General features: G+C 46.5%; 1 protein-coding gene and 1 pseudogene across 3 annotated transcripts in view; both read left to right on the top strand.

Moving 5' to 3' along the window:
- The window catches only part of Stox1 (storkhead box 1), a 63,964-nt gene extending 43,980 nt beyond the window's left edge, over nucleotides 1-19,984 (top strand). Inside the window, exons 2-4 of one of the 3 annotated variants that reach the window (XM_029482191.1) lie at nucleotides 11,423-11,575; nucleotides 13,094-13,293; nucleotides 19,360-19,984. In XM_029482191.1, the coding sequence (XP_029338051.1) occupies nucleotides 11,423-11,575; nucleotides 13,094-13,293; nucleotides 19,360-19,383 (377 nt within the window). In that variant the 3' untranslated portion in view covers nucleotides 19,384-19,984. Of the gene's footprint in view, nucleotides 1-11,422; nucleotides 11,576-13,093; nucleotides 15,468-19,359 lie in introns of all 3 variants that reach the window. The other 2 variants (XM_021175066.2, XM_029482192.1) reach the window with 2 other exon arrangements.
- Nucleotides 19,985-20,529: 545 nt separating this feature from the next.
- Nucleotides 20,530-20,654, top strand: LOC115032195 (annotated as a pseudogene).
- The last annotated feature ends 865 nt before the right edge of the window (nucleotides 20,655-21,519 follow it).

The following is a 21,519-nucleotide window of genomic DNA, read 5'->3' as shown; positions in this document are numbered from 1 at the left end:
AGTAATATTTTATATTGATTGTGATGATACATAACAATAAGAGCTGTCCCTGTGTGGCCTCCAGGATTTCTTGGGGGAAAGGTGTCACCTCAAGTCTGTCCCAGGTTTGCTTAGAAAGCCAGGAAGAAAAGTTGCACACACTTTTTTCTTTGCCAGGGAGCCAGGGGTGGTGGGTGGGAGGGGGGAATGTAGGAACCAGGCCAATTTATAATTTAAAGAGTTTTATTATTGTAATTGTTTAGAAATGTTTAAATGTGTATGCATGGTTTTGCCTGTATGTATGTCTGTGTACCACTTGCATGCCTGGTGCCCTCAAAAGCCAGAAGAGGGTGTCAGATCTTCTGGAAGTGGAGGGACAGACATGTGGGTGCTGGGGATTGAACCTACTGCCCAAAATATAGCTTCTCTCTCTCCCTCTCCTTAGCTATTGGTTGTCTATACCAGAGGTGCTGGGGAGAACGGTCCACCACACCTACATCCAACAACTCCCTGGAACCTGTCAACCGGTTACCTTACATGGCAGAGAGACTTTACAAATATCATGGACGCTCCTCTTGCCAGGGTCCTATGCATTGCAGAGACGAGTATGATCAATAAAAATTCTCAGAAACGAGAAACATATCTGACGAGCAGCAGAAGCAAACTGAAAGCAAATCAGAGGGTGGAGGTGTGAGGAAGAGTCACCATGAGGAAGATGACAGGCTCATCTTGGACCACTCTCCATGATATCAGGGACCTTAGTCATCAGCTTTATAATCACAAGGGAGTTCCGCCCCAAACCTAAACGTACCCAGCAACTGTCTAGGTGAGCGACCAGGCTGAAAGCTGTGCGTGGCAGCACATACCTAGAACCCTAGGACTTGAGAGGTGGAGACAGGAAGATCAGAGTTCTAGGCCAGCCTTGGTTATGTAGCAAGTTTGAGGGTAGTGTGGCCTATGTAAGGCCTTTTCTCAAGTTTAAAAAAAAAAAAAAATCTAGTCTCATCAACACTTTGAGTATGGCTTTGAGACCCAGAGCAAGTCAAATTAAAACACTTAGACTTTTGGTCTCTAGAATGTGTGATATGTACCGCCCCACCCTCATCCCCCTTACCCCCCCTACCTCTCTCCTTCCCCCTGACCCCCCTCCAGACAAGATTCTTCCTCTGTATGGCCTCAGTTGTCCTGGAACTCACTCGGTAGACCAGGCTGGGCTCGAACTCACAGAGATCCACCTACTTCTGCTTCCCAAGTGCTGGGATTAAAGGTGTGTGCCACCACTGCCTGGTGTTAAATTTATTATTAAGACCCCTAAGTTTGTGGGCTCTCTGGCCTGTGTTCGAGATCCTTAGGATACAACCCAGGACCTTGTGACTGTTCTGCAAATGCTCTGCCACTAAGTTATAGCCTGAACTCTTGGTTTTGTTTTGTTTTGTTTTGAGATACAGGCCTGACTATGTAATTCAGTCTGACCTTGATCTCTACAGTTCCTTGAATGCCTCTGCTCTTATACCAGACTTATTTGTAATAAATAGTTAAGGACCAGCTGGTGCTAGCCTTGATGGTACTGCAGTGAGCATGGCTACCTTCGGAGAGCCAGCTTGTTTGAGCCACTAGCTCTTTCCCTGCTAGCAGAGACCTCTCTGTGTCTCTATTGAAAACGAGGATGGCATGGGAAAAATGGGGGGAGGAGAGGCCTGCAAAAAATAAAGACAGGGTGGTGGTTATGGGATGCAGCTAGAGCTCAAAAGACAGTCCTGGGTAAGGCTGCCTGTCTTTCCTCTGCATTTATGTATTGTCTGACAACTAAACTGTGTAGTATTTGTCATTGGCCTAAGGCATCTGTTGTCAAGCACCACTCATCTGGCATTTGATATTAGCACATGTATCACTTGAAAAGGAGGCTGGTGACCCATGGCCCATACTCTGTGCTTGGAGCACCCCAGGCTGGTGTGTCCTGCTGTAGCTTATCCCCAGTCAGCTGCCAGGTTGGCCATGGACCAGTAGGCAGCTGGTACCCAGGTGCCGGGTGCCACAAGGTCACCTGGGGTATGGTTAGGGACAACATCAGCTGTAGTGACAGTTTTGATAATTCTGGAATTCTGGTGTCTTTAGAAAACACAGAAAATTATAAGAATGTGTTTTCATTTTAACCCTGGATGTGGGGATGTGGGGCTGCTTCTCCGGAGTTGACTATGATTTGTCTCGTGCTTTAGCAGAGGCACAGAAAATTTTGCCAGCTGCAGATAAGTTTCTGTGAATGTGTGATGTTTGGAATTCTGGGAACTTTCCGGAGGGTATATAAATGCTCGGGGGCTCTACCAGACAGGTCGGTTCAGGGGGTGTTTGTTGTGGTTTGTTAGTTGTCACGCTCAAAGAAGAAACAAGAAGAAATTAGAGGGGCTGGTGAGATGGCTCAGTGGTTAAGAGAGCCGACTGCTCTTCCAAAGGTCCCGAGTTCAAATCCCAGCAACCACATGGTGGCTCACAACCATCCATAACAAAATCTGATGCCCTCTTCTGGAGTGTCTGAAGACAGTTACAGTGTACTTACATATAATAAATAAATGATTCTTAAAAAAAAATAGATTCAAGGATATCTCTCTCTCTCTCCCCTCTCTCCTCTCTCCTCCTTTCTCTCCTATATAGTGATGGTGGGGGCATGGAACTGGGGGTGTGGATAAAGGGTGAGGAAAAGAACCACCACAAAGTATCAGTGTCCAGCTACAGTCAGCATCTGCAGAAATCCTCCACCAGCCTCTGTAAGACTGCCATTTTGGAGTCACTCTGGTCAAATCTATGGCCAGGGGACACTTGCTTAAGGGAGGCTCTGCTGTGGAGGAAGAAGAGAAGGCTGATGGGTCCCGGATGCCTGGAAGCTGTCAGGGGTGACAGACTGGGACTGGGGATGCTGTTCAGTTGGTAGAATGATTGCTTGGCAGGCATGAATTCTTGGGTGTGGTGGTGCTTGTCTGTGATCCCAGCATTTGGGAGGCAGAGGCAGAAGGATCAGAAATTCAGGGTCATCCTTGACCACATATAAAGATTGAAGCCAGCCTGGCATGCATGGAACCCCATCTCCCTCTCCCTTCAGGGCTTCTCTCAAACTCTCGAGTACTGGGATTAAAGGCATGCGCTACCACTGCCAGGCTATCCTTTCTTTCTTGGGTATACTACATCGCTTATTATTCTGCAATTTCAAGGCACCCCTCAAAGCTGGCAATGAGGGAAATTAACCCTGCAGGAGCAGATTTGATACTTGGTTGAGTTTGATGTTGAGTCAGTTCATACAGGACCATTGACATACTTTTACTTTATGAGATGGACTAAGTATGGGCTAGAAACAATCAAGGAGGTGTCCACTGTAGATCCATCATGGAGCAGATCCGTTGAGCTCAGACCTCCTGGGTCCTAGCGCATTATTAACTCTGGGTTTGAAGTCCTTGAAAAGAAACTTGCTAGACCCACACCTCCTGCAGGATGTACCCACAAAGAGGCGCTGACGAAGGCCCAGTGAACTGAACCCATCGGACTCTGAAAACCCATTGTTCGGTACAGAAGTTAACTTGAGCTTCACAGACAAGCCCTCATGAACATCAGAAGCTAATTCTTTCTGTGATCTACTACGACAATTCAGCCCATAGAGCGGACCCCAAACAACTCTGTTACAGCTTAAAATATCTTCTCCTGTCACTGGGACATGGAGGGTTATAGCAAGAGAAGACCATGGAGTGTGTTGTCAAGGCTCCAGAACTGCTGCAGTAAGCACGCACTGCCATGGCCGGAAAGCATGATAAATTGTTGTCCGACATCATGAACTTGACCCTCCGTGATTCAGTGCTGTCCCGATTTCTTTTCAGTTAAAGCCCTTGCCAAATGGTTCAAACGCTAGCCTCAGGCTCTCTCTTTTTGTGACTCGGTTTCTTGTATGCCAAGCTTTCCTCGAACTTGCCATGCAGGAGAGGGTGACCTTGAACCCCTGATGCCGCCGATATTATAGGTATGAATCATCTCAGCCTGTTCTCTGTGGTGCTGGGGGCCTGACCCAAGGAGGACTTCCTGCATGCCAGGCAAGGTTCACCCCCTAACCTTGTTCTTTCTGAAGCCACAAAGGCAGAGCACCCGCATAGGCAGGATCTTCTGTGCTTAGCAATTTCCCCTCTGTGGCAGATGTCCAGCTGCCACAGCTCCACAGCTTGCCGGCTCTGACTCCCGGTGTTATTTGGTCTGGAGATGTAAAGTATTTCTATTCTCTTTTCTTTCTCACTCAGCTGAAAGGGAGACAGAGAGAGGGCTTGGCTCTGAGGTACTGAAATGTTTCTTGGTCTTTTTTTCCATTCTGATTGATTTTTTTCCTCCCTGAACCTATTTGAAGTTGTAACACAGACGACCTAATCATTTAAAGCCACTGGGCTTTGTGCATAACCCGTTATCTCCGACCAATGAGGAGCAGGTCGTTGAAGAAAGGCTGGTTTGGCTTTCTTTCTTTCCTTTTAAAACCGGGTCAGGATTAATTTTGAGGTTCAAAAAAAAAAGTTGCCAGATAAAAGAGCAGCTTGAAATCAAGGGCTCTGCTTGGGTTACTCTGGACCAGCATCCTCTTTTATTAAAGCCCAAGTGCTTCTGCAGGTTCCTTTGTCTGCCCTTGGAAGATGCCTTTCCCACCGTGGGATTCTGTACCAGGGCCCAGAGAAATGGTCTCAGATTTCCTGAATCCCCATAATGAGCCGAGGTCCAGTGGCTCAGCTAAACCATCTGAAGGTCAATAATGCATGGATTCCTGGCCCATTGCCTGGCACAGCGTCCTCTACAAGCATACATGCATCGGGCCCGAATGCTCTGGAGGGAGGTTTGTGTTTTAAACATGAAATGTTAGAATTAGTGTTCAGTAGAGTATAATGACGTGGCAAGTTCTTTCTCTTTCTCTTCTTCTTCTTCTTCTTCTTCTTCTTCTTCTTCTTCTTCTTCTTCTTCTTCTTCTTCTTCTTCTTCTTTTTCCCCCTCCTCCTCTCCTCCTTCCCCCTTCCCCTCCACCCCTCCCCTCCTTCTCCTCCTCCTCCTCCTTCTCCTCCTCCTCTCCTTCCTCCTCCTCTTTCTTTTAAAGATTTATTTTATGTATATGAGCACACTGTCTCTGTCCTCAGACACACCAGAAGGGGGCATTGGATCCCATTACAGATGGTTGTGAGCCACCGCGTGGTTGCCAGGAATTGAACTCAGGACCTCTGGAAAAGCAGTCAGTGCTCTTAACTGCGGAGCCATCTTTCCAACCCAATGTGACAAGGTCTTACATGTATGACACAGAAAAACTTGTATGCATGTATGAATGCTCTCAAAATTCTCGAGAGCCCTTTCTTCTGTTTGTATTATTTGCTAGCACAGTCTCTTATGAACCATAAAAATCAAGTTGAAATACCGCAGATTAAAACATGACAGGTCGGGAATTGGTGGCTCATTTGTGTAGTCCCAGGGCTCCAGAGGCAGGAGAAATAGTTTGGGTTTTCTTTTAAGGTCTTTGGTTCATTTTAAGTTTACTAGAATATTTTTTTTAGATTTACTTATTTCATATGTATGGATTTTTGCTTGCATGTAAGGTACACCATGTATATGCCAGAAGGCTGTGTCATAACCTCTGAGGACTAGAATAATGGGTGCTTGTGAGCCACCATGTGGCTGCTGGGAATTGAACTTGTGTCCTCTGGAAGAGCAGCCAATGCTCTAAATTGCTAAGCCATCTTTCTAGGCCCTTGAGTTAATTTTTAAAAATGATTTTATTTTAAATTATGCATACATGTGTGCCTTTTGTGTGTAGATTATGAGCCCTTGACTACAGATGCCCTAGGAGGCTAAAAGGGGGTAATGTTGGAGGACTTAGAGCTGGAGTTACAGAAAGTTGGGAGCAAGCCGGGCGGTGGTGGCGCACGCCTTTAAACCCAGCACTCCAAAGGTAGAGGCAGGTGGATTTCTGTGTTCGAGGCCAGCCTGGTCTACAGAGTGAGTTCCAGGACAGCCAGGACTGCACAGAGAAACCCTGTTTTGAAAAACAAACAAAAAAAAACAAAACAATAACAACAAAAGAAAGTTGGGAGCCACCATGTGTGTGCTGGGAATTGAACCTAGGCACTCTGGAAGAGCAGCCAGTGCTCTCAACTGAAGACCCAGGTCTTCAGCACCCAGGGTTTGTTTTGTTTGTTTGTTTGGTTGGTTTTTTGGTTTTTCGAGACAGGGTTTCTCTGTATAGCCCTGGCTGTCCTGGAACTCACTTTGTAGACCAGGTTGGCCTCGAACTCAGAAATTCGCCTGCCTCTGCCTCCCAAGTGCTTGGATTAAAGGCATGCGCCACCAGGCCCGGCTCAGGTTTTATTTTTTAATTAGCTTATGTATTAGAATTCTTTATGGAATTTTCATACATAGTTTTGGTTGACCATCCCCATATCTCTTCCTCGTCCCCATCTCTCTCCTCATCCCTACTTACCCTCCTCCCACCTCAGATACCCCCTCTCCACCCCCACCAATTTTACTTTCCTATCTACTTTCACCAGGGATTATTGGTTTGGTTTGGTTTGGTTTGGTTTTAAGAGAGAGCACCAAAGCTGACCTGGAAATTGTTTTGGAGCCTAGCCTAGACTCAAACTGGTGATCCTCCTGCCTCAGCCTCCCAAGTAGAATACAGGGAGCCCATTCATTAGGAAACCTGACTTGGTGTTGCTCTCTGCTTAGGGTTGCTTGGCTACTTGCTAGTTTTGTGCTTTCAGATGAAGTAAGGATTTTTTTTTTTTTTTTTTTTTAATTTTAGTTTTCTGCACATGAAGTATTTTGCCTGTACCTCATCAGTGACTCCTGCCTACAGAGGCCAGAAGAGGGAGTCCTCACCCCTGGAGCTGGAGTCACACCTTTGTGAGCCTCCACAGGGTGCCAGGAGTTGCACCTCTGGAAGTACAGTCAGTCAGTACTCTCAAGCACTCACTCACCTTTCCAGCACCCCCACCCCCCCCAACTTTAGGATTTTTAAACAGGTTTTTGTTGTTGTTGTTGTTGTTGTTGTTTTTTTTTTTTTTTTTTTTGATGAGGACATGGGGATTTTGACGAGGGTTGCATTGATTCTCGCCTGGGTATTTTTCGTGATGGACTGCACGTGAGGTTGACGGGGGCGGGGCTTTATGCCCTCACACAAGAGAGCTCAGTTTTTCCTCCACGACGAGCTCTTATCCTTCATTAGATTGTTTCTTGAGACTTGTTTTAGGTGCCTGAATACGTATGTGCACGGCGTGAGTGCCTGGTGCCCACGGAAGCCAGAAGACACCGGATCTCCCGGAACTGGAGTTGGTACCGGTGCTTGCGAGTATGAGTGCTGGTCTTTTGCCAGAGTAACAATTGCCACCACCCCAGCCAGTTGTTAAGCCCTTGTCACCCACTCCAAGAGCAAGTCACACTTTCTCAACCTCTGCCCTCCACCAGTTGGGGCTTTCTAGGGCGTTAGGCACCAGGAGGCAAGGACTGATTGCCTCAGTCTAAAGCAGCAGTTCTCGCTTCCTAATGCTGCTGACTCTTCAATACAGTTCCTCATGCTGTGCTGACCTCCAATGATAAAATTGTTTTCGTTGCTAATTCGTAATGGCGATTTTGCCTCTGTTATGAATTGTAATGTAAATATCTGATATTCAACCCCTGTTTGACCCCCACCCCACCCCAAGAGGTAGAGACCCACAGGTTGAAAACTACTGGTCTAAAGCCAGGCTGTTTCTAGTCAATATTTTTTGATGCTTGTGTTTTGAGATAGGGTTTCTCTGTGTAGCCCTGGTTGTCCTAGAATTTACTCTGTAGACCTTGCTGGCCTCGAACTTTTCTCTGCTTTCTGAGTGCTGGGAATAAAGGCGTGAGCCACCACTGCCTGGTGTTTAGTCAGCATTTGAAGGTTGCCAGCTCCAGGGATCTATCTGCCTTACTCAAAGCTTCCTTGGCGAGTGAAGAGCTAGCTCCTGTCTCTTGCTTGTTGGCATCCATCTCTGTGCATGTGGAAGGCATTTACTCTGCCTTACAATGGTCTTTTTTCATTTTCCCTCAAAGTGAACTTTCAAGTTTATTTTAAAACGTGTTCGTTTATTTTAAAACGTGTTCTTTGCTTTCATTATGACTAAAAACTTAAGAGTAAATAAATAAATCAACTCCTGGAATGCAACGAGAGGTTTAGAAAGGGAGTCGTGATGTACACCATTAATCCTAGCACTTCCGAGGTGAGGCAGGTGGATTTCTTTGAATTCTAGACCAGCCTGGTCTACATAGTGAGTTCCAGGCTATCCTGTGAAACTTAGTTGAGGCCCTGTCTTTAAAAAAATCTTTGCCGGGCGGTGGTGGCGCACGCCTTTAATCCCAGCACTCGGAGGCAGAGGCAGGTGGATTTCTGAGTTCGAGGCCAGCCTGGCCTACAAAGTGAGTTCCAGGGCAGCCAGGGCTACACAGAGAAACCCTGTCTCGAAAAAACAAAAAACAAAACAAAACAAAATCTTTAAAAATCCTTTCTATTCTATTCTGTCTGTCTATCTCTTAACTGATCGATTGTAGAAAATATATCAGCCATGGATCATGATATCTATTTTGCTCTATTTTGATGGTATTTATCTTTCAGCCTAACTACTTTTTCTGATTTTTTCTATTTATTTATTCATTTTGCATCCAGATCAAAGTTTCTCTCTCATCCCAATCCCCCCCTCACACAGTCGCTCTTCCCTCCCCTTCACCTCTGAGAAGCAGGAGGTCCTCCCTAAGGAATTAACTGACCCTGGCACCTCAGGTCACTGCAGGACTAGGCAAATCCTTTCCCAGAGGCCAGACAAGGTAATCCAATTAGGAAACAGGGCAGGCAACAGAGTCAGGGTAAGCCCCTGCCCCAGTTGTTGGAGGACCTGCATGATGACCAACCTGCACATCTGCTACATATGGGGTGGGGTGGGGTAGGGCTAGGTCCAGCCCTTGTTTGCTCTGTGGTTGGTGGTTCAGTCTCTGGGAGCCTCCCAGGGGCCAGGTTGGTTGACTCAGTTGGATAGGAACCCTATCCCCCCTTGGGTTCCTCAATCCTCCCTTCGCCCCAACTCTTCCACAAGACTTCCCAAGCTCTGTGGATCTCTGCCTCTGTTAACTGTCAGCTGCTGGCGGGGAGCCTCTCAGAGGACAGTCAGGCTAGGCTCCTGTCTGTGAATCCAGGCCGACAGACACAAACATAGCCTGAGGATCCAAGGAAGTTGAAAGAGAAAGGGAGGCCAGCTTTGTGTCCGTATAGATCTGTCTCACACAGGGCACCTGTGTCTCCAGACCAGCAGTGACAAACATGGCTGTCAACAGTGCCATCACATGTTGTATCATCGTGGCAAAGCTTTGACCAACAAAGAGGCATCAAGGTCTCACAGTGTGTCCCTGTGAATCCACTCCCCATGCAGACACGGTGGTTGTTGCTTCCTGCCATCCACACATCGACCTCCATGCAGACGTGGCTGACCGGTACAGTCATCAAGGTTGAGCTCACAGTGGTCTCCAAGGAATCCAGGTGTACAGTCCCAGAAGGGAGCCCCAAGAGCATCTCGACATGTCGAGACACGGCTGAGATTGGAAGCACCGGGGAGTAACTGTGTAAATGGAAGGAATACTGCAGGGTCTGCTCTCTGGCCTGCAGTTTCTCTTTAACCCAATGCTAAGACAAGCTCTTCTGGATTAAAAGTGTGGAACACACACCCATCCTTAAGGGTGCCATTTTTAGTTCGTGCACAGTAGGGAGTTTTTCTGGAATTGTGAAATCTGATTGGGTCAGCACGTGGGATCTTCTGCACAGGAAGTTCACCTTATGTCCCAGAAGCCCAGAGCGCAGCAGTAAGGGAAGCCGGCATCGCCATAGCTCCGAAGCCCTCCCGGCAGTCGTCACAAAGTTCCCGGGGTTAGGGTTCGCCTCACTTCTCTGGACACAGAGCTTAGTTTATGCACGGGCAGTACCTAGCTTAGCAACGGCTGCGAGGGACTGGGCTGGGGAAGTCTTCCTATTGTCCAGTGGACTGTCAGCAGCCTGGTGCGGCTGTCAATGTTTCCACCCTGATGTCGAAAACACACCAAAAATGATCAGTTTTTGTTGTTGTTGTAACTCACTTGTTGGGGTGCGGTCTTAAGCATGAGAAACTTAGAGATGACAACTTTGAGTTGTAGTTTCAAAGGGTTGGACACTCACAGTGAAAGGGGCTTCTTAGAGAAATTAAAGAAATTCCAAGTGTTCTCTGGGGTGTCTCTCATGAGAGAGAGTAGCATCTCTCATGTAAATTCATATAAAACCATACATGGATTTTTTTTTTTTAAAAAAGAATCGATCTCATTTACATGAGTACATTGCTGCTGTCCTCAGAACCCCTAGAAGAGGTCATCAGATCCCATTACAGATGGTTGTGAGCCACCATGTGGTTGCTGGGATTTGAACTCAGGACCTCTGGAAGAGCAGTCAGTGCTCTTAACCTCTGAGCCATCTCTCCAGCCCCCTTATATGTGGATTTTAAAGAGGAAATTACTTGTAGCTAGTGGTAGGGTGTTTTGTTTTGTTTTGCTGTTTTCATTATGTTAGAAAAGGTTTCATGTAGCCCATGCTGGTCTCAAGCTTACTATGTAGCAGATGACCACCTTGAATTTATGACCCTCCTGCCTCCACTCCTGACTTCTGGGATTATAGGGTGGTAGTAGATTAGTGATTAGTTTATTACTGTGTGTGAGGTACCTTAAGTTGAACCTAAGGCCTCACGTAAGAGGATGAACATACTAGGTAAGTGCCCTACCACTGAGCTGTATCTATTTTTTCATCTTTCAGACTGAGTCTCAAGTAGCCCAGGCTGACTTCAAACTCACTATGTAGTCAAGGGTGACCTTGAACTTCTGATTCTCCACTGTCTGTCTCAAGTGCTAGGGTTACAGGTGTGTGCCACCATGTTCCCAAATACCCTGTTGGTGTCTTGTGAATGCTAAGCAAGCCCTTTTACAAACTTTTACAACGTTCTGTTTACAAGCCCACCTCTGACTTTTATCATCAATTGCACTCTTCCAAGCACCAAACTCCATATCCACCAATAGCTCATTCCCCTGCCTGAGAAATTGTCTGTAGACTGTGGCAAGCCTGGCTTATCTGCACCCGTGCTGCAAATGGTGCTGTACTCTGAACCAGGGCTTCCCAGCTGATAGGGAAGTCTGCTTTTAAAGGTGAACTGCAGGATAGCAATGTCTGACCTCCGACAGCAGCACATCACGGGGAGACTAGGATGTAAACCTTTTGTCTTCTCACAGTTTCTTCCATCGAGCCTGCTAGGTTAGTGGAGTCTGAGCAGACCCTGTCAGTCCTTTAAGCTGTTCTCAGTTCACTAATCCTGAACGGTTGATGCTAAGGCAAATTCATCACCTACTCTCTATTTGACCTCCAATTCAGGTGATGTCTTCCCAGTGCAAATGAGTCCCATAGCCCAGTGTCGGTTTGTGCCCTTGGCTGAAGTTCTCTGCTGTGCTATAGCTGATATGAATGCAGTTCAGATGGCCGTAACACAACAGTCCCTCTTGGAGCACTTGATCAAGCATTACCCAGGTAAGCAATTTCCGGAACCGTTTGTGTTCATCCCAATGTGTTTGGTTTCTCTTTATAAACAGTCTTAAGCATAGAAAGAGCATGGTGTCTTTTTTTCTCACTATAGAATCTTCTGTTATAATACCATGAGTTACCCAGCTCAGTGGCACAGGTATGCAGTCTCAAGCTACTTGCTGGGCTGAGCAGGACTGAAAGTTCAAGGCCAGCCTTGGCAGCTTGACCCTGTCTCAAAGCGTAATAGTGGGGTTAGGGATATCGCTGTGATAGAATGTTTGCCTACCATACACAAAGCCTTGGCCTCCACCACCAGTACAGGGAAAAAAAATTAAAAAGAATATAATTAGGAAAAGCCCTACCTCAACACTTTAAAAGCTATGTGTTGTGTGTCTGTGTGTGTGTGTGTGTGTGAGATGGCTTATGCATGCTGTGGAGGTACACCTGTGGAGGGTCAGAGGACAATTCGCAGCAAGAGTCTCTCACCATGTAGATCTCAGGAATTGAACTCAGGTCCTCAGGCTTAGCAGTAGGTACCTTGCTTGGTCTACTGAGCCATCTTAGCAGCCCAGCACTGGTACTTCCTAAAGGTATTTCTCCTACTTTCTGGATGGTTCTTTTCATATGTAAATACATGTTATAATCAGACTCTGTAGTGTTTGCAGCTCTTAGCTCTGCCCTCACAAACCGAATTTCAATGTGGGGGGTTATTTTACCCTTTAGGCTGTAAGGGGTCATTCTGTATATTATTTCTATGGCTCTCACTGACTTTTATCTCCCTGTTTGTTCATCAGGAATGCTTCCTCCAGGGGTAGGTCTTTGTTGTTTTTTGTTTTTGTCCTGTTTTGTTTTTTGTTTTTAAGTGTTGAGGCTTCCACTAGGCTCTGCTTTCCTGCTGTGTCTTCAAATTTTTTAAGTTGCTTTCTATCCAGTGATACTCAGGCTTCTGTTTCTGTACTTAGCCATTAGCCTAACATGTGTCTTTATGGGGACCAACTTATATATAGTATGTAGTTAATTACACATATTATTCCTTTGCTTGTTTGGTTTTGCTTAAGAGAGCTCACTGTAGCTCAGGCTGGCCCAGTTCTCAAGAATACAGCACAGGGTGGCCTTGAAATGTTGACAACTCTCCTGTGTCCACCTCTCCAGAGCTGGCATTACAGATATGAGTCACTATACTCAACTCTTTCTAACTAAAATAGAAGTGTGTGTGTGTGTGTGTGTGTGTGTGTGTGTGTTCAGGCATGTACGTGTCGCAGCAGCTCGCATGCAGAGGTCAGGGGACAACTCTTGGGAGTTGTGATCTCCTGACACTTTGTAAGACTGAGCATCCGACTCAGGTTGTCAGGCCTGCATACATGACCTGTTAGTCAGCACCATTACCTTATGAGCCGTCTGACCAGCCAGCATTTTAATTGCTGCTTTTGCATAAATCGGCTCCAAGTTTGTTAATCAAATATGTGCTCGTTCTGAATTCTTGATTTTCCTTTTTTTTTTTTTTTTTTTTTTTTTTTTTTTAAGGTATCGCTGTTCCCTCCCCAGACATTCTCTACAGCACACTGGGAGCTCTCATTCAAGAGAGGAAGATTTACCACACCGGAGAGGGCTACTTCATAGTTACCCCAAGCACGTACTTCATCACAAATACGCCAATGCAGGGAAAGAAAAGCGCCCTCCTGTCAAACGAAGGGTGCTCAGGGCCCATTTCTGGAACCTATCTGGTAAGTGTGGATTGCTGTGCAGAGCTGACCCAGGAGAACCAGGCTCTCGTTTCCCACTGTCCTTCATGCCAGTGCTACCCTGATACAAGCATGTGCGACTCTAAGGACCTCCTGACTGCTGCAGAAGTGACTAGAAAAAGCCAGGAAGGTCTTGAGGAGACCACAGCTTTGACCGAGAATCAGCCAGTTTCAGCATCTGAAGACGCCCACATCTGTGTGAACCCCAAACCATTACCACACACCAAAGACAAAGGCAAAAGATTTGGTTTTGGTTTCTTGTGGCGCAGCTTATCTAGAAAAGAGAAGCCCAAAGCCGAGTACCACAGTTTCTCCGCACAGTTCCCACCCGAAGAGTGGCCTGTCCGAGATGAGGACAGTTCCACCAACATCCCCCGAGATGTGGAACATGCGCTAATCAAAAGAATTAACCCTGTACTGACTGTTGACAACTTAACCAAGCACACTGCCCTAATGCAAAAATATGAAGAACAGAAAAAATATAACAGCCAGGGCACGTCAATGGATATACTGACAACCAGGCATAAAGATTCCTCTAAAGAGGTAATTGGGAAAAGGCAGGGCCAGTTCGCCAAGCCCCGCAGGCGGGGCTGTTCTCATAGGGGTAGACACAAAGCACGGAGCCAGGGGAGTGAGCTTGAGCCAGGAAACCCTGGACAGGAAAAGGAAAAGCAGCCCAAGGTCCCTGCAGCCCAGCCCGCGCCCCGCACGAAAAGCCCCAGTGAGCAAGTTCATCAGTTGCATGGCAGGAATCCAGCTGAGCTAGGCTCCCACTTGATGTATAAAAAGCAGATCAATAATCCGTTCCAGGGCATGCATCTCCGAAAGCACTCAGTATCCAAAGGGCACGCCGTTCAGAAGACCCATGGTCTGAAACCTACTTGCGTCGGGCCAGAGGAAAAGCCTTTCTGGAGCGCAGGCTCTTCAGATCCGTCCGGAGTCTTTGATGGTGAAGCCCAACCGCAGTATCCGGAACAATGCCGTGATAAACTAGAAGCAGAAAGCGCGCATGTGGCGGAGGCTCCTGTCCACCCAGTCAGCGACGATTTCAGAGGTGGCCCAGGAAATTATCCTCCATGTAGAGTTTTGCCAGGCCCCTCTCGGTGCTGTTCCTTTAGGGAAAGTATGCTGCGACCTAGTGTGTATCACGAGGAAAACAAGGACCTCCCTGAAGTCTTGCGGAAAAGTTGGTCCACCTGTGACATGTTCTTGGGGACCAAAGAAAAGAAGCAGGTCCTGCCCACACAACGTTGCTCTTTAGATCCAGACTCCTCCTCTGTGCATGCAGAGGATAATAAGACAGTGGATAAGATACTACACCACTTCCAAAACCTCGGCCTCTTAGATTGCCCAGCTGGTGCAAATCGGTTGAGGACTCATGAGAGACAAGATGGCGACTCAGAAGAACTAAGTAGGAAGGCATTTCGAATCCCTGAGGCAGAGATTGTGAATATGGAGAACGAAGGGCTTTCTGACAGTGAGCAGGACCAGGTGGCTTTGAGTCACAGTGACCCTGGGGCTGGGGATGACGGGGGCTGCAGTTCTCTGTGTTTAGAGGACGATGACTTCTCAGAGACAGATGATTTCTGTCACTCGTTGCCCGGACGCACTCAGCCCTCCTTTGCAGGTGGAGGCACGTGGAATCATTTGGGAACACCAGCCATGACAGGGAAGTCTCTGACCGATTGTAATAGCAAAGCCGATAGGCTTGAGCGTCTGGCCATTGAAAGGAACCGTTGGTACAAGGCCACGGGGTTGTTTTCAAACGCAGGGGAAAGCCCAAACCCTGATCTCGCTGACAACCCTGGTCTGCATTCAAGGATCCCATGGGGTTTCAACTACGAAGGAGAGCCCACTGTTGCCCATGTTCAGACCCCAGCAGCTGCTGCTGGCAGAAGTTTATTTGCGTGTTCTACTGTAAGGAAAACCAGTTTCCCAGTTGAGATCCTGCAAGAGTCTCCTGGTGATAGGGGAAAGAATCCAATTGTCTGGAGACAGAGCCTTCCAAGTCAGGAAATGAAAGAGCATTTCACAGACAAGTTACAACTTGTCAAGACCTCACATGGGCCAGTGTCAGCTCAGGAGCCACAGCGAGAACACCTTGAAGGGGCAGAGAATTACAGCACGACGGGAGACAGTGGGATCCATTCCCCCAGGTAAGGATGCGACAAAGTGCTGCGACTCTATACCAACCCATCCGGAAGGACTGGCTGTCTTCCTTCCCAAGGCACAGATCATTCCAGCATGGGAGGAAGGCCCTCCCTCCCTCCCTTCCAACCTGTTTTTACTCTTCCACCGTACACTCAATAAAATAAATGAAAAAAAAAAATAAAGGCATGGGCCACCATGGCTCAGCATAAATACAAGTATTCTAACAAGAATACTTGGGGGCAGGGGAGCTGGAGACACGGCTTAGTAGATAATACTGGCTGCTCTTCCAGAGGCCCCAGGTTCAATTCCCACCACCTACCTGATAGCTTCCAACTATCTATAATTGTTACCCCCCCTCCCCCAGGCTCTCATGCCCTCCTTTGGAGTGCAAATGTACATGCAGACAGAACACCCACCCCACTGACAGAAGTCAATCTTTTAACCAGAAGTCATTCACAGCCCTGTGTCCTCTTTCCACCCAATTTATCATGGCTTATCCTGCAGCCGCTATCACAGCTATTTTTGAAGTTTGGTTTTTGTTGTCAGATTTTTAATTTTTTAAAAATTATTTATTATATGTAAGTACACTGTAGCTGTCTTCAGACACTCCAGAAGAGGGCGCCAGATTTTGTTATGGATGGTTGTGAGCCACCATGTGGTTGCTGGGATTTGAACTCAGGACCTCTGGAAGAGCAGTCAGTGCTCTTAACCGCTGAGCCATCTCTCCAGCCCCCAGATTTTTAATTTTTAGTTAATTAATTTATTGCTTATGTGTACAAGACATATATATGTGCATGACCTTTGGAGGTCAAAAGGGGCTTTGGGTCTCCTGGGTCTGATGATACAGGCGATAGAGCCACTCAGTTGAGTGTGTTTGGAAAAGAGCTCTCACCTGTACCAGAGGAGCCTGAGCTCTGAGCTGCTGAGCCCACTCTGCAGATTCTGCTGTTTGTTTTTGAGACAAGGTCTTACTATGTAGATCAGGCTAGCCTCCAACTTGTGACTTTGTTGCTTTCCTCTTCCAAGGTTTTTTTGGGGGCAGTCAGGTGGGGTGCTGTCTAGGTTTTTTAAGAGACTCTTCTTTGTACTCCAACTGCCTTGAACTCCAGATCCTTCTACGCAGCTCAGAGTGTGATGGCTAACATTATCCCCAGGGAGACATTAGCTAGGGGAGGTGAACTGAGATAGGAAAGCCCATCCCAACTGTGTGGGCATCAGGGCAGAGAGAAGGTTAGCTGAGCACTGTACTTCCTGACTGTTACCCGGTACAGTGTCAGTGGCCGCCTCAAGCTCTTGCTTCAGTTCAGGGATGCCCTCCTCCACTTGATGTCTGTGCCTTTGACCTCTGATCCAGTCCCCTAAGTTGTTTTCATTTTTTGTTTGTTTTTTGTTGTTATTTTGTTACACTCACATGAGTGACTATCACGTCCCCCTCAGTAACTACCACGCCCCTCCCCCATAACTACCTCAGCGCTGAGAGTTTTAGCTTGAACCAGAGCAGCACCTGGCTATCTCGAAGCTTTTCATTTTATTTGCTTGCTTGCTTGCTTGCTTGCTTGCTTATTTATTTATTTATTTATTTATTTATTTATTTATTTATTTGAGACAGGGTTTCACTCTGCAGCTCAGTCTGTCCTGGAACTCACTCTGTAGACCAGGCTGGCCTCAAACTCAGAGATTCTCCTTCCTCTGCCTCCAGTGTGTTGGGATTAAAGATGTGAGCCACCACACCAAGCTACTTTTATTTTTTAAAAAAGAGTTTTTCTCTTTGTTTCTTCTTTTTTAATTAAGGAGAAAATTATGCATATGGATGCTTCGTTGCATATATGTCTGTGTACCACAATGTGTGCCTGGTGCCCAAAGAGGCCACAAGGGGCTATCATCAGATCCCCTTAAGTTTAAAACACTTGCAAGCTGTGCTGTCGATGCTGGAACCAAAATCGGGTCCTCTACAAGAGGAGCTAGTGCTTGTTTGTCTGTTTATGTTTTTGGTTTTTTTCAAGACAGGGTTTCTCTGTGCATCCCTGGATGCCCTGGAGCTCACACTGTAGACCACGCTGCCTTTGAACTTGGAGATCTGCCTGCCTAAGCCAGCACCACCCAGATGGAGCTAGTGTTCTTAGCAGCTGATCCATCTATCATTGGTTCTCAATGTGTGGGTCGAGACTCCTTTGGACGCAGGGGTTGTCAAACAACCCTTTCGAAGAGGTTGCCTAAGACTGCCGGAAAGCACAGATATTTACATTGTGATTCCTAACAGTAGCAAAGTTACAGTTATGAAGAAGCAGCAAAAATAATCGTATGGTTGGGGGTCAACACAAACATGAGGAACTGTATCAGAGGGTCACAGCATTAGGAAGGTTGAGTGCCGCTGCTCTATCTGATTCCATAGAGAAGATTGTGAGTGTGTGTGTCGACAAGTGTGTGTCCAGTGTCCATGTGGAAATAAGAGAACTACTTTTGGGGAGTCACATTCTCTCCTTCCACTATGAGGTAGGGTCCCCTTCTCTGAGTTCCCAAGCTTCTGGCCACTTCTCCTGTCCCTATCTCCCATCTTACCCCAGGACTGTTGCTGCACACACAGCCTCTGGAGAGCCTCGGGCTTTTTTATGTGGGTTCTGGATATCAAACTCAGATCCTTATTGCATAGCACACGCTTTTAAATGCTTTGCTCTCTTGTTGGCCCAGCTTCTTGTTTAAGGTTTCTATATTTTAAAAAATTTAAATTATGTATATTATGTGTGTGTCTGTGGGTATATGGGCACATGAGTGCAGGTGTTCTCAGAGACCAGAGGCCGCAGATCCACTGGAGAGGAAGTGACAGGTATTTGTGAGCTGCCTGACAGGGGTACTTGGAATTGAACTCAGGTCCTCTTGAAAGAGAAGAGAGCTATTTCTTCAGACCCAAGTTTGATACTTTTTTTTTAAAGGATTGAGAGGCTTATAGTTATTACAGATGTTTAGGCGAAGGGAAACAGCATTTGAACTTCAACTCTATCCTGTGGTTCTGATGGTTAGCATCCGGGCCAGATGAGCGGGACGTGGTGGGTACCTCATTTGAAGATAACTTCAGACAAAATGAACACAGTCGAGCTGACCTGAAGAACATACGATTCTACATTCTTCACAACTGTCAAAGATGTGGGGGATTCAGAGTGAGGGGTGAGCTAGGGAGGTACTGGAGGGCAGAGTGCTTGCCTAGGGCTTGCATGAGGCCCTGAGTTCAATCCCTAGAACCACAAAAGCAAACCTCAAACCCCAAACCAGCCATCAAAATACCGGTGCAGCTGACAGTGTAGCTTACCGGTCCGGTATAGGCTTAAGAAATGCACTGGAGCAAGACAAATGTGCTTAGGGTGTAGCTCAGAGTTCCCAGGACAAGGCCGTTATCAGTATAAAAAGTAAGAAAAATTGACTTTCCCATCCAGTGACTTCAAAAAGGAAGTTATACAACATATAAATACTGGAGGCTGGAGAGATGGCTCAGCGATTAAGAGCACTGACTGCTCTTCCAAGGGTCTTGAGTTCAGTGCCCAACAACCACATGGTGGCTCACAGCCATCTGTAATGGGATCTGATGCCCTCTTCCGGTGTGTCTGAAGACACCTACATTGTTCTTTCTCATAAATATGAAATAAATCAATAATTAAAAAAAAAGGTTTGGATACTGATTCCTTAGGGAGCTGGCCGCTTCTGGCTGGATGTACTGAACACTAACATCCTAATGGTACCGTGAGGCTTTTTACATGCGAACGTGGGCTCCTTTCCGAAAGGCTGCTTTAGGTTTGTTAAGGTCTTAGTTCTAGTATAGCAAATGAAAACACAGCACCCTGAGTGGCATTCAGGGCCCCCCCCCCTTTTGAAGACAATAATCCTGTCCTTTTCATTATCTTTAAGGACGCAGAGCCTGGTATCTACTAATTCTGACATTTTGGATGGATTTAAAAGAAGACAGCATTTTCTGCCCAACCGTGAAGGTGTTCAGAAGAGCCAAAACCTTGCATCGAATTCCTTGTTTCAACTAACCCCAGCTATAAATGTCTAACTTCATTTTTTAAAAAATTTTTTGATGTGTGTCTTACACTGTAGTTCAGGCTGGCCCGTGACTCAACAACAATCCCCTGCCTTTGCCTCTGGAGTGCTAGGATTACAGGCCACAAAGCCACGATGGCAGGATTCAGATGTTAACTGACTTTGGAGAACTCTTTTAGAAACTGGATAAGTGAGAGTCCTTGGAAGCTGTACATATATGCTATTATTAACCTCGTCATATTGTATTCTAATTACTCTTTCCCCCCTTTTACCATTTTAAAGCCATTTCTAGTGCCTTTTACTAGAAACTTGTAGTTTCCAATAAAAACCATGAGGGCTGGAGAGATGACTCAGTGGTTAAGAGCACTGCCTGCACTTCCAAAGGTCCTGAGTTCAATTCCACGCAACCTGATACCCTCTTCTGGGCAGATAGAACACTCATATACATAAAATAAATAAATCTTAAAACACACACACAAGAAACATGAAATTGTTGCTCCTTTTCTAATTGTCACTAACCTCAAATTCCCTTCATCAGTTTCTCCAATGCATATAATGCTGATTTCCTACCCACTAGCTATTCTCATTATCCACAGGAATATCAAGTTCGCGGGTTAAGGATTCCACACAAGACCCAGAAAACAAGCATGTGTTTTGTTTTTTGTTTGTTTGTTTGTTTGTTTGTTTTTTGGAGACAGGATTTCTCTGTGTAGTCCTGGCTGTCCTGGAACTCACTCTGTAGACCAGGCTGGCCTCGAACTCAGAGATCCGCTTGCCTCTGCCTCCCAAGTGCTGGGATTAAAGGCGTGCGCCACCACTGACCAGCCCAAGCATGTGTTTTAAGGGCTTGGAAATTAAAGTATTATCAGAAAGAATTCCTAGGCTGTCTTGCCTACTTTCCAGAAGAACCCCCTTCCCCTGATTGGTTAGAGTCCAGCATCTTTTTCAACCAACCCCAGGCGTAAACAAAGGGCCCCATGTGGGATTGACTAAGGATGTCCCAAAGTCTTGTGTCCATAGACTTGTGGTTCCTCCTTGCATCCAAGTTCTCTACAGTAGCTCCAGGACCTTGTGTGCAGTGACTACAAACAGCTGCCATCGTGGAAATGTATGGAGCTCGTTGCTTGTATGTGTCCCTTTTAGAAACATTCAAGACAATTTTCTGTAAAGGGCTCCCGGCCAGCCCTCCTCCCAGTTTCCAGCCCAGCCCCTTTAAAGGTTTCCTTTCAACCCTTCCTCCCTCAGTTCCCCAACTGTCTGCTTCAACAGTCCCTTCTCCCAGTTTCCCCAGTACTCCAAACTGTAACAACTGTTCTAGCCTGTCCACTCTCTCAGCTCAGCTTCGCCTAAGTCAAACCCAGATTCTGTTGTGAAAGGTGGTTGTACAGTAGCATCTTCTGCACCAACTGCCTTCTCCTCTCGCTCTGCTAACCCACACTTCACCTTTTCCACCTCTGCTGGCTCTTTTTCAATAACCTATCCTGTTCCCAGAAATCCAAGAGTCAACCAACACTGAAGGCCATAAGGCCAAACAGTTCTAACAGCTAAACATTCTTAAAGGGCCAGCTGACTAGCAACTGGGGACCTTTTTTATTTTTAATTTTTATTTTTTTAAAAAGGACCAAGCACACACAGACACACACAAAATCACACTACAATTTTCTGGTGACTCATGATACTTCTGATTTCATGTTGTCCCAAGACTTAAGGTCTAGTCAGGTATGCTGTGGGCTATGTACCCTTGGGAAGCCACAGGACAATGACCAGCACATCGTGTGCATTCTAATCAAGCTGCAGACTAAGGAACGGGTGGCTGAGCCCGTGGCCCCGCCCCTTGGCCACCGCATCTCAGATGGATTTGAAGACATGGTGGTTGAGAAGCCGCTCATCTCTGATGGTCTCCCCGTCATGGCCCCTCGACAAGCAGCCAGCCGAAGCTGTGCTTTATCTCCTACTCTGTCCATCTTTTCCAGCCATATTTACTAATAATCTCACATCCAAAATGGAAAAAAAAACAAAACTCCC

The sequence above is a fragment of the Mus caroli genome, chromosome 10, assembly GCF_900094665.2.
Source record: "Mus caroli chromosome 10, CAROLI_EIJ_v1.1, whole genome shotgun sequence".
NCBI lineage: Eukaryota > Metazoa > Chordata > Mammalia > Rodentia > Muridae > Mus > Mus caroli.
Note: the sequence above shows the minus strand (reverse complement) of the source record. Positions and strands in the feature narration are given on the sequence as shown.